General features: G+C 44.0%; 1 protein-coding gene across 1 annotated transcript in view; it reads left to right on the top strand.

Annotated features, from left to right (window-relative positions):
• The window catches only part of LOC135912136 (potassium voltage-gated channel subfamily KQT member 1-like), a 74,700-nt gene that overhangs the window by 12,152 nt on the left and 49,770 nt on the right, over positions 1-12,778 (top strand). The window contains exon 2 of the mRNA XM_070527033.1: positions 1,566-1,691. Within this exon, the coding sequence (XP_070383134.1) occupies positions 1,566-1,691 (126 nt within the window). The remainder of the gene's footprint in view (positions 1-1,565; positions 1,692-12,778) is intronic.

The raw sequence follows: 12,778 nt of genomic DNA on the forward strand, positions 1-12,778 counted from the left end.
ATATATATATATATATATATATATATATATATATATATATATATATATATATATATATATATATATATATATATATATATATATATATATATATATATATATATATGAGGCGGTCGATGGCCGTTACTTCTACGCGAAATCAAAATGTTCAATTGAATAATCAACGTGCTTACGCTAATTGTAGTGTCGACGAAAATGCAAGAGATGCGGGGTCATAGGTTAACGTTATACAACTATTACACCTTGGCTGAGTGTACTGAAAACAAATTCAGCTCTTGTATTCACTGGGTTTCAAGTTATCCTTGGAAAATACGCTATCAATATAACTCTAAATGTACGATGTTCGTTACTCTCAAACATTGACGAGACAAGATGTGCCGCTTACTGCAAACGTTAGCGACTAACTATATTTCTCAAAAAGTCATATCTCGTGAAAACCAATGCATCAAAATCTAAGCTAGCTTGCTTGCAAACTCCGGAGAAAGATTTATCTTTTCGCAATTCACCTGCCCTAAGAACTTCAGCTCTCGACTCCAGAAAGCAAATGCGTGAAATTGCAAGAACCAGAGCTTTTGAAGACGGTGCACACGAGACAAGAAAACCGTTTTCTTTGACAACGCATTTGAAGAGGCAGTGAGAGTCTGTGAATTTTAGCAATCTCTCAGTATTTAGCACAAAATTTTTTACAAGTCAACCACACAATAATACGTTTAGGCCGAATGTTTTCACTTGCTTAAACAAAGGCGCAAGGCATCTGCACCTAGTAGGGGTATTCAGCCCAGCACTATTCTTCATATATGCATTCCCAAAATTGCAGAACGATACATTGCCTGTCCGGTTACTATCATGTAAAAATAGGTCCTTGTCCGCACAGTGCTGGCAAAAGTCACGGGCAAAACAAAAGCATCTTCCGAAGATCCGAGCACGATTATATTGAATGCAATGCCAATATCACGTTTCATGCTAAAAGGACGTGCTTGAGAACAGCCTTTAATTCGGCAATTTCTGCATTTGCCCTCAATTACTACCTAGAAGTTGACTAGGGAATCATATTTAAGAAATTATTATCAGGAATATATTGACGCTCAGCACTGCGTTGCTTAAGGAAACGTCACCTCTACAGAAATGTATTTCATATTTTCTCATCTCACCATTTGAAGCACGTGTTATGCGGTTGCATTCAAAGCACATGGGAACACCAGCGCCCACCTGCTGCTATTTAGACAGAAAAGAAGTTTTCAATTCATCACTGCTGGAAAGCGCGAGTGTATCACCTTGCAATTTTGCTTATTTTATTTCTACAGCAAAACCACTCAAGGCTTCAATTTTTCAGACATTGTCATGGTGACTGTCAGCTCGATGTGAAAAACACTCTTTCATACGGTCGAACTTCATTTAGAATGGTTGATTTTTTTGGAAACTTGTACAACAAACGGCGCCCCAAAAAAGACATAACTTTACTGAAATGAACGCCGTACTTCCGGGTTCCACGAACATGAGTAGGTCCCGAGGATTCGTCATCAATTTTTCACTGAGCTACTGCCTGTTTCTTTTCTCGCTTCCAGGACAAACCTAGGGGTCTTTCCCTTCCGGGACGGCTGCAAAAAGGGAAAGATGACCTTCCAGGGAAAGGTGTACAATTTCCTTGAGCGACCGACGGGCTGGAAGTGCTTCCTCTACCATTTCTCAGTGTAAGTGCCACTAACACTTCCGGAACATCAAAGACTCGTTGTTTCATTTTCCGCTGCTTCACTCCATACACTGCAGCTTTGGAAATCAATACCTGGTATACACGTATCGTTGTTTTATTTCCTGACTGTTGGCCCGACTAGCTCCCTTCGCTTGGTTTCAACACAAGGCCATAGGAATTCATAATTTTCTAAATTTTATTTGTTTGAAAAGATACGGAAAGTATGTCAACAAAAATGAGGGTAGTGAAGTATTAGACGAAAACTGCTCTTGTCAGGCAGCACAGAAGAAATAAACGCAAAGGCTTCTGTTAAAATTCCATGTCGAAAGTGGGGCTTCGTGTTCGTAATGCAATGTACAAGGTGGTCTCCACTTTAAGTGTGCAGCACCTGACGTTATGATCCTAATTAAACTCTTCAATGATGTAGTCCACACCCTATACTATAGAAGGGTATGATGGTACCTTGCCCGTACTATACACCTGTCCAATCATTATGTCGCGCGCTCTGTACTAACACTTGTGACAATGTTATGTCAAGAAACTTGCGTGAGTTTTTAAACGCCCAAAACTGATTCTCAACAGGTGAGAAGAAGTCGATAGAGAATTCCTGCGGCTGTGCGCTTGGAAAAGCATGCTGTTAGTTTACGTGTCTCCATATTTCAGAGTCGTCCAATCACAACCAATTTTGTGTTTCTTGTTACAGTGAAGCACATCTGTGCTCCGCATTTATAGCGTGCATAAAACATACGCGGAATTCACCAGGGAGGGCGACAGATTTAATATATCCACCATATCTAATGTGGCGTGGCCGCATTGATTGTTCTAGACAGCTCTCGCTTGACTATGCATAAAAGAGTAGTCAAAATGCTAATGCTCTCTATATCGCAGCGCCAAAGATTAGCGTTCCACAAAGGAGTACTACAGCAAAGTCAGTGACTTCTTTGTAACAACTTGCTCACTTAATTGAGAAGCCAGGTTTATTTATTTATTTATTTATTTATTTATTTATTTATTTATTTATTTATTTATTACCTATACCACAGCCCATCGCAAGAGTGGGAGCATAGAAAAAGTAAGCAGTGTCAAAGTAAATAGACGCAAAATTAAACAATGCACATCAAGGGGTCAATCAACAAAAGAAACAGTTGAGTGGACAATAAGCACTAGGAGATGTAGTTCCAGGTAAAAATAAAAGTGAATTATCTGGGACAATAAAAATGGTAGGCGACCCTAATCGTTGACTTGGGCGTCTCAGTAGGAATCGCACCTGGGCGTTGGTGTTCTTTAGGCGACGCGAGCGAACGAATTTCCTCTGGCGCTATATGCGGGCGAGGAGCGAGAAAGGTTGCGGAGGAAAGGGTGAGGAGGTGAGGAGGAAGCCCCCTAGCGAGCGGCGCCCGAAGCGCACCTTACGCTCCCTCTCCGGTGCTGACGTCAGAGCATGTAACAAGCGCGAGCGCGCAGCTGTTGCGAGCGAGCGAGAGAACACGTGAGCGCCGTGAGAGGAGAAGAGAGAGAGAAGGGAGCGACGTCAGATTTGTTCGGCTACGTAGATGTACAGCCAGGCAACTGTGTTCCATTAATTAGCCAGGTAAATATCAAGCCACCTACCTGTGTGTGACGTCATTAGTGACGTCATTACTTCCGGTTTCTATTTACGGGTTTCCAGGAATATCGCCAAAGTCGCGGTCACGTGGCGGGTCTACGATATTGTACTTTGGTGTGCGGTAATCAGTGATTTCTATATAATTCTAATTGTACCAAGCACTTCAAAACTGGACTTGTAACTAAACTTATGCTCTGATATCATATCTATAATGAAAGCCATGAATGTTGTACTGCACTACTTTTTTCTATCTTTTTCTGATTTATCTTGAGTTTCATCCCCGATCGTCTCAGGAGGTGAACCGGAAGTGCTGCGCAAGAGACAAGAGTCACTTGCGCCACTAAAATTTATGCTATAGGTAATTAGCCGGTGTTGCTAGGTACTTTGTTCCATCTTCTGTGTTGGGGGAAAAAAGGTGTGCCTAAATGAGTCGGGCTGAGAATGAAAAACTTAAACAGGAGACCGGTTCATGTCCGCAAACTGCAAAAGAGGAGGACATAGAAATCGACGAATACAAGAAGGAAAGCGACAGGACGAGTTACTTTTCCCGTCATCTTTCTTGTATTTAGCCCTTGACATTGTTCTTGGGTTTATCTCTTTTTTTTTCTTTTCTTATTGACGCATGCCTGAAACTGCATCAGCTTTTATACACTTCTCCATTAATGGCTGCTTAAGCTATGCATTAGTAATTCACCTTCTTTTTATTCTCACAGTAACAACTTTAGCGCTAGTACACATAGTTACCTATGCAAATAAATTTAGCACGAACGCACGCCTGTGAAATTATCATATCAAGCGCAGCTGTATATAAATCATTACATCGCGGCTTGTAAACACTGAGCGTTTGCAATACCTGATGCCACGGCTATTCTAGACCAGAAAAATCAGACACATAAATGTGAAAAAAGCAAAAAATACTAATCATATAATAAAAGCTGTGCTTTTATGTATTCTGCTTCCCCCTTATGCTTCATCTTGATGCTTATTTTACCAACAACCACAGCTCTCGAGCGTGTTTTCTTTTTTCCTTCTTCTTTTCCTCAAGCGGAAGAGCAGTTCCTTACAAAGGGAGTTAACTCGCGAATCCTATTACTTGTTGTTGCACTTCCAGGATGAAGTCATGTAACATGCTTAGTGATGGGATTGCCGTGCATCCCATGGCCTGAATAAATGATTACCGCTGCGACAACTTGAAGAAGAAAAGTGTGTACTCGTGTATATAGTTCTTGTGCCATAAATACGCATTTTAACCCTCGACGTTCACAAACCCGGAAGACAATTCCGTCAGATCCTGTCTGCGGTGTTTCTGTATTGCGCCAGCGTAAATATTTTATGCGGCAGGATCTTTTTATGGAAGGGTCCTTGCCACCACTAACGGTTGTCCAGCATCGGATGGTTGTTTTTCGCGTGCCTCAGGACCTCGCATATGACTCGAGATTTTGGCTGTCACGACTCCCACTCCGCCCAGTGCGCTGATTTCAAGTGATCTCGTCTAGAGCATGCCAGAAAATGAGACAAAAAAAAACAACAAAAAACTTCCGCAGTAAAAAAATACAAGTCAACCGTGTTCGCCGGCCGCTACCGCAAACTACAACGTACGGCAAATGCGTATAGAGACACGCGGTACGTTCGACAAGTTCCTACCTCGTTTCAAGTTGATTTCCAGCAATGCGCAGCCCTCTCGAGATTGGAACCAAGGTTTCACTTTCCCCAGCCGAATGTTCAGGAGTTCTGAGAGATAGGAGTACGGTGCTGTGGGGTGGAGCACGGCACTCTGATGGAACCAGTAGAACTTGTTCCGAGAGCTCGGATTTTCCTCTTGCCCTTTCCTCCTCTTTCTGCATGGCGGCGACGGTGTTCTATGCAGTCACGTTATCTTGAATCTCTAGCAGCGTCAGCGGCATCCAGCGGTATCAGTCGGTCGCTGCTAGCGCTGGGGGGATGAAAGGGGGGCGGAGCTGGTTACGAGGCCGACGACGACGACGACGCGAAACCCAGGAACGGACGCCAAAGAGCTGCGCTCTAAAAAGGACGAAGCCAAGCGGACGAAGTGCCAGGCTCTGCTCAAACGGCTGCGCAGGGAAGCCATAGCAGCGTTCTGCCTTCCGGTTCTGGCGTGAGTGCTCCCCGCACAAACACTATACGTTGCTCCCTACGCACCACGGTACTTGGGGCCGATTTACGCTCGAGCCGCCCATTGCCGCAAGCCGCACCGCACGCGTGCGGCACACGCGAAATATTGTACGTATCAAACACTTGTGCACAAATTTCGGTTTACAATGTGTAAGGTATACACCGTGCACACAGTGTATGTGGTAATTTGTGCACAAGTGGTGGATGCGGGAAATTTTTCGCGCGACCGCACGCGTGTGGTGCGGCTTGCGGCGATGGGCGGCTAGAGCGTGAATCTGCCCTTAGACTGGTCTGAGCGGGCCGGACAGCTAGCTTGAGCCGACGAGCGCCGACGGTTCCACATGGGATTCACCTCACGCGCCGTCCAGGTGCGCCGCCTACAGGGCAAATGCCGGCACTCCTCATCGCACCAGTGTAGTGTCACCAGATAGACAAGTCCGTTGTTTTTTCTGCTTAGCAGGCAGCTTCGTCGCGTGCTGTGTGACGCCGACGTGTCAACCTACGAGCGCTGTGACAATACTGTCTTGTCTACGAGAAACATTGCTATCACTCTCAATGGTTCACTTCCTGGGCTAATGTTAATGTTTTCTCTAATAGAACGAAATAAAAAGAAAGAAAACGTAAGAAGGATAAGATTTACTATCGGTTAGTTTGTGTACGAGCACTGGCAAGGGGATTATCGAGCAAGTGCTCAAGCATATACTCTATTGAAGAGAAGGTTCAATGGGTTCGCGATAGGTCATTCAAGTTCCTAGTCCTCGGATGGCCGTCGGCGGCGTTGTCGTAGCGTCGTCAGCGTCATCGCCGTTACGTCACAGTCGCCACTGAACTTGTCATCGTACAGCAATTGTCCTCTTGACAGTCGCCATCATTCTCGCCGCCGTCGTTGTGATCATGCGGATATTGTGATCGTCACCGTCATTACCGCTGCCATGCCCTCTAAGGCTATTTTTTACAGGCAACAAACGAAAGCAAAAACTTTGGCTAGGTGTTCCTGCATGACAGGAGAACCACAGTGCATGAGATGAGGTGTAAAGTAGAAAACATAAGTAGATGCAATTTGTGTCTCGTACATTTGGCCCGTGTCCAATACGGTATTAACATGTAAGGTGGCACTGAGGCGTGCTTTCAGCTGTTGTCTACATTTATTTGGTGTCGTTTTCAGTCGCAATGTAGTACGCTTTCAATGTCGCTAGCTGACTTTGATAGCTATATGAATATCCACGAAATTTATGAAACCCTCTGATCCTTCTTCAATGTGGAAAGCTGACTAATAGAGTTATGTGAACACACACGCACTAATTTATAGAAACCCCTGGGCATGGAAGCTTTCTGCGCAGTCGTGTGAGGCTTCCCCTTGTTAATTTTTTTTTTTTGCTCGTGTCCTCCATTTCCTTTATTGAAAGGAGAAGTGAAATATTCTGTAAACAGTTGTCTTATGGAAAGCTCCACAGGTGTCACAAGCCGATTGGCAAACCCCAAAAGTACTGCAAAAGGCTTCCCAGAAGCGTTGATAAGTTCTGAATAGAGCTGTTACAACAAATACTTACCGAAGCTGCCATACCTGACCCAGTCTCGCTCCGTCAACTATGACAGAGAACTTTCCCTCATGCATAGCGCTACATCGCTGCGGCATCTTGCTAGTAAATATCACAGTGCCGCATCGGGGGCTATACATAATCTATTTCTTATGCCGGGAAAGCACAAGTCAAATCGCGAACGAAGTGATGCACCCTATCTTCAGACGTGAACAGGCTGAAGACACGGAATACAGGAAAACTGGCACCATTAGTCATTGGAAGTGTCTAGACGGTACTTTACAGCATGGCAATTTGGTTTTATTTCTCATTCGTTGGTATATTTTCATTGTCTTTTTATCGTTTGATGCTTGTGTCCCTTGCACCTCGGGTCTGCAGTTTATAAATTACATAATGAAAGAAAATATTGCGCTGATATATAGTAATTCAAACAAAAAAATGGCCAGAAGAAACCTTAAGGCAATTTTTGTATCGTGTCAAAAAGAGTTGCCTACAAATGAACGGTTCTTTGTAAGCTGGTAATATGTATATCATCATTGCATCTTCAAATTACGGGCGCGATGTATAGGATCGATGTTCGAGACTGCGTCTTCATGGTGCATGGTACACCTGACAATGTTTATCGTTTTCTTTTCCTTTTTGTCATTTCGTACACTGTCATTCGAGCTGGTCTGTCTCGTTAGAACATAAGCTTCCTATATGTATTTCATCAGGGGCGCTATAACGTAAAACTATTCCAAACATTTCTATTCCAATTCTGCAATCAGCCCACCGCGATTGTTCAAAAACTTTTTTGGAAAAGCCCCCGTTCACCTGTCTGTCACGCGACTTCACTAAAACCGCGATAGCTTCCCATCTCATATGACATGTAACACAGATTATGCATAATTTGACTGAACAAAACAAGAACAGTTATTTCTAATTCGACGCCTTTTTGCCATTAATCTTCGGCGATTGGTTAAAAGTTTTCGGGCTGCACCCACTTCACCTGCCTCTCTCGTGACGTCACAAAACCAGAAAAACATACCGCGTCAATGTGACGCGTACGCGTTAAAGATGCATTAATATGCCGAACAAAACTGAATTCTATTCTGAATAACAGCAGGGCCGGTATTTTGTAGCGATGCCTTTTCCGATTCTATGCTTTTTCGGGCTTTTCACGCTTGGCCAGTGGTCAGAGCGACGGTCTGCCCACATTATCAACGGGATCAGGCGGCCGTGTGTGGTGGATGATAAGAATAGCATAAAATAAGGCATAAGGCATCTCTACAAAATAGCGGCCCAGGCTGCCCCGTTCCGAAAGGAATAAAAGATGGCTGCCGCCGATCGCTCCGGTACAGGCCACTCGCACCTGCGGGAGAGCATGAGATTATTTCCGTGTAATAAAACTTTTTCCGTGCCCGTGTAACGTTTTCGAAAACTTTCGGCACGTTCAAGACCTCATTCTGACAATTCTTCTTCTCTGAGGATCCGTTTTCGCGTCATTCTTAAACTTCCGTTGCGAGCCGCCGCGACTGTCGACGAGCCACCGCAAGCTAAGTAAAAGGAAGCGGACCAATCGCAGACGTCGGCACCACCGTCTTTGTCCGATTATCGATATTCAGTGCAGTGGCTCGGCCCCGTAGAATCCCCCTCCACTTGAGCATGCTCCTCGCCTCCTGTGAGCCAATTATATAATACAAACCGCTCAATGAAGGAATATGTTATTCGTTTTTCAAGCAAACAAAAGTGACCTCCTATGAACGAGCGGAGCATTTGATTGGTTTGTTGAGACAACCCTGCGGGTGACCGCCCGATGCTTGCGTCGGCAGTTACGCAAATTTGACGTCAGGAGATAGGAATAAAAACATATTGGAATAGTTTTACGTTATACGGCCCCAGGTTCTTAGTGCTCTACAGATCTAACCACACGTGCGGAATCCTAATGTTTACTGTGATAAACATTTATACGTCAAGTACAGATTGCTTTACCTTCACTTACATGAATCACATTCCTCAGCGGACCTTGACAGCCGTAGGTTAGATAACAGTGCGCTTTTCCTTTTACCCTACGTGAGCGGTTATGCAAATGGCGTTGCCGTTCTCAGCAGGGCAAAACTAGCGCCTATTTGGGGGCAGAAAACTCCTTTAATAATTACTCTCTCGGCCCCAAGCGACAAAAACAAGATGCGTGCGTTATCTCGCGTGCCGCACCCAACCGGATAATTAAAAGTTTCGCTGCGCGAATGAGACGCACTAACATTCTTTCGGTTCACATAGCAAGCTAACGAGAACTAACGATCCAGCAAGTTGCTTCCCAAAGTATGCTGTGTTGTTAGCCAAATAATTCCGGCAACAATATCTTTGCAATTTTGCTGTATACTGCGATGCATGTGCTCGCTACACCAAGGCAGTATTTCTCCATAGTGGGCTCTCTTTTACGCAGGTATTTGCGCTGCCAGTTGCTAGCTAAGTCGGCGAAAGGCTAATGGGCGTAAACGCACTGCCCAAAAATGTAAGGCATGCAGTGCTCAGTTCCAGATATTGCTACATACACGCGCGGTGTTTCTGACGCCAAAATTGGTTCTTGATGCCGTCATTGTTGTTGTTGTTGTTGTTGCTGCTGCTGCTGCTGCTGCTGCCACTGTCTCGGGACCACAAAGCGCTTAACACAACCTGAACAAGAACGTGTTGTTTTCTGGTCTCCGCGTTCTACATCTTCTGCGTACGGCCTAACCATCACTTTTCCTTATTTTTTTATTTGTAATGTAGAGACGTGAGCAGGTACAATTTGTTAGGACTCACTCTACCAAAATCCTAAATGCATTCCTCAGGCACTACTAAAAAAATAAAAGGAGAACGCAAGGAAACAAATCTGAACAAGCAATATCAACGCGAACATGTCTCAAGCACAGAACATTTATCTTTCCTTGCCATATTCTCTGAAATATAACTATGGCCGTTGTTGTTACCCCAGACGAGTGTTCAAATAAGTTCTGTGAGGTACCATGCAGGTCGCGCCTGAAAACGAGTAGCGGCATAGGAGGCAGCCGAGTTAGTCGTAGCTATTGACAAAACTGCGCGATGTACTCGTCCCACGTGACCCCCTCCTACGTTAAGATGCCACCACACTGTAACCGCCTAGGACACGGAACGGAAACTGGCTGTAAAAAATCTAATGTCAGCAGGTATGTAATGTGCGCTCAGGCTTGCAACTATATTTTAAGTCTGTAAGGTATAGGACCTTTACTTGCAGCAAAAGATGAATAGTCCTAATAATTATGTCAGTACCAGTTTGAGGCTTTTTTTGCATGTTTCTTGGTGTAGAGGAAGCACTATCGGCACAAAACTACGAGAGATAACTATACTGTGATGGTACTAACCGAGTAAACCTACTGCGAGCACTTAAGCGGTAATAGATCTTTAGGTAACGAGTTTTTGTGCTCAGATTCACGTGGAAAATAACGCGCTCCTGCAGAACTGCGCACGAAATGCGATAGCTGGTTACCGCGCGCCGCGATGGCGTGCCTTAGGATAATAAAACCAGAAACACGGGAGCGCTCAAAATTACACCGCGATGGGAAAGTGCCCTTGGCAAGCATCGCGTTATCTTGATTGTCTGCACAGGACCGTAAACTTCGCCGAAGTTTCAGTTCAATCATTACTGTGTTGCCTTTCTTTAAGACAATGTACGCGAGTTGAAACTGCCCCACGAGTTAGTGCGTTTGCTACTAGACGACTCGTACATCTGACAACGAAATTCTGTAAATGTTGGATCACCAATTGAGAGATACAAAACGAGTTTATTACAAAATGTTAGCAGAGCAATAGTGTCTCCAGCTTGCACAAGACGCCTGTGAAGATTCCTGTGTGGACAGGCGAGCGCGGATTAAAGCTATAATGTGGTGAATTACAAGATTTCAAAATATTACGAAAGACAAAAACGGCCATATTGAAACGGGCACACTAATAACTATCAGTACAGCTTACGACGCTTCTTATACATGTGCCTTTCTTTAACTTGGCCTAAGTAGCTGGAAAATACTTCTTTTATCGTTGCATAGACAACTAACTTAAAGCGCCTTACGTCTAGTCCTCGACTATGTGCTGAAGCACTAGTGTAAAACAAATTCACGATCATATCATATAGCTCAAAAATGTTGCCGCCAAAAGCACGCGTCAATCAAAGTGTTCATTCCTAGGATTTATTTTATAAATTACGAGGAAACACAGGTAATCGCAATGTCGCGAACATGACCGCGAACGTTTCTTCATTTATAAAAAGACGGGCACTGTTGAGGGCTCTTTATACTATGAGATAAAACAGAGAATAGAAGATAGAATTGGCAGGAAAGACAGAGAGGTTGACCTGAGCTAGTGCGCTCTAGTCTGCTACTCTGCACAGGGAAAGAGGGGAGTGAGAATACTGGAAAAGATTACTGGGTCAGATTATTGGAAAGATTACTAGACCATCATCACCTATGCCAGATTACTGGCATGGGTGATGATGATCAGAGAAGTGGTAAGTGCTTATGTATATTAGACAGTGGCCCTACTAGAGCCAAGTGTCTATTATACATTACGGACGAGACTGATGCAGCGCATGAGGAAGTATATTTGTATTTCTGATAAAGATTGCTGCGTTTTTGTGTTTAAAGCAGAACTTCAAGAAGGAGGTTTTGGTACTTTATACGATGCATCCGATGGTAGGTTATTAGGAAGCGCACTTGTTTTATGCTTGGTGCAGTTTTACTTACGCGCCTGTTAAATTTATTGGAAGCCACTCAAAGGACACGTCTTAACAGCAAATGCTGCATCTTTACAGTATGCTATTTCTTGATACCCTAAGGTACACATTGACTGTACTAAATGACACCAATAAAATTGCTATCTGTGCTTTGTGTGGTATGCATAAAAAGAGTACACGCGAACTGTTTTTCGAAGGATGATTTACTTGTCGCATCTCCTTTCATATCTACTATAACTAAGCTCACAAGGCGTCAGTTCTCAGTCGGGTCATCAGTAACAGCCTTGTTCAACGTCGAGACTGTCGATGTTGTAAGCGGAATAATGGTACCGTCAAACAAAAAAAGTTTGTGGACCACGGGATCTCAGAAAATGTTGAATTTCTGAGTAACTTGCACCAGTAGTTAGTAAAACTCTTTATCGAAATGTTGTTCGCATATACTAGTAGAGGCTGTAAAAGCGAATGCCAGGCTGGCTTGTGAGGCTACGGATATATTCATCTCTTTCTGAGATCACATGGTACGTAAACTTTTTTGGTCGACAGTACATGCCTTTTTAGGGCTTCAAATTTGCAAAAAAAACCACAGGAACAAAAAACAATTGCTCCTGTAACATTTTATTGAGCATTAAATCGGTTTGGGTAGTGACATACCTGTATAGCATGTTTCCCGAACCAGTCGCTATTCTTAGACGCTTCAGGTTATGAGACAAATGGATGACGACATGTTTATTCAGCGACGCCCTGAAGACGCATGCTCACGCGTTTACTGATTGCCTTCCCTCAATCCGCAAATGCCTCCTGCGCGGAATATCGCAAGGGATTAAGCAAGCCACAATCGATGGCATGGAATGTGGAATGTAAAGAAGGTTGTGTCGGAGAAAGTTATAGAGCGACCAACGGTGATGAGCACCTTATTTCTTCTTTCTTATCATTATGTGCAGTACCATTACATGAGATGCCTAAATATGGCCTCGCCCCAACAAGAGGGAATACGTTACCCTACTCTCAATGAAGCTCGCCGACATTTTATTTCCCGATGAAGACGGGCCATCACCCCTCTCATAGCAGCCGTCCACTACGACACG

This window comes from Dermacentor albipictus, chromosome 10, assembly GCF_038994185.2.
Source record: "Dermacentor albipictus isolate Rhodes 1998 colony chromosome 10, USDA_Dalb.pri_finalv2, whole genome shotgun sequence".
Classification (NCBI taxonomy): Eukaryota; Metazoa; Arthropoda; class Arachnida; order Ixodida; family Ixodidae; genus Dermacentor; species Dermacentor albipictus.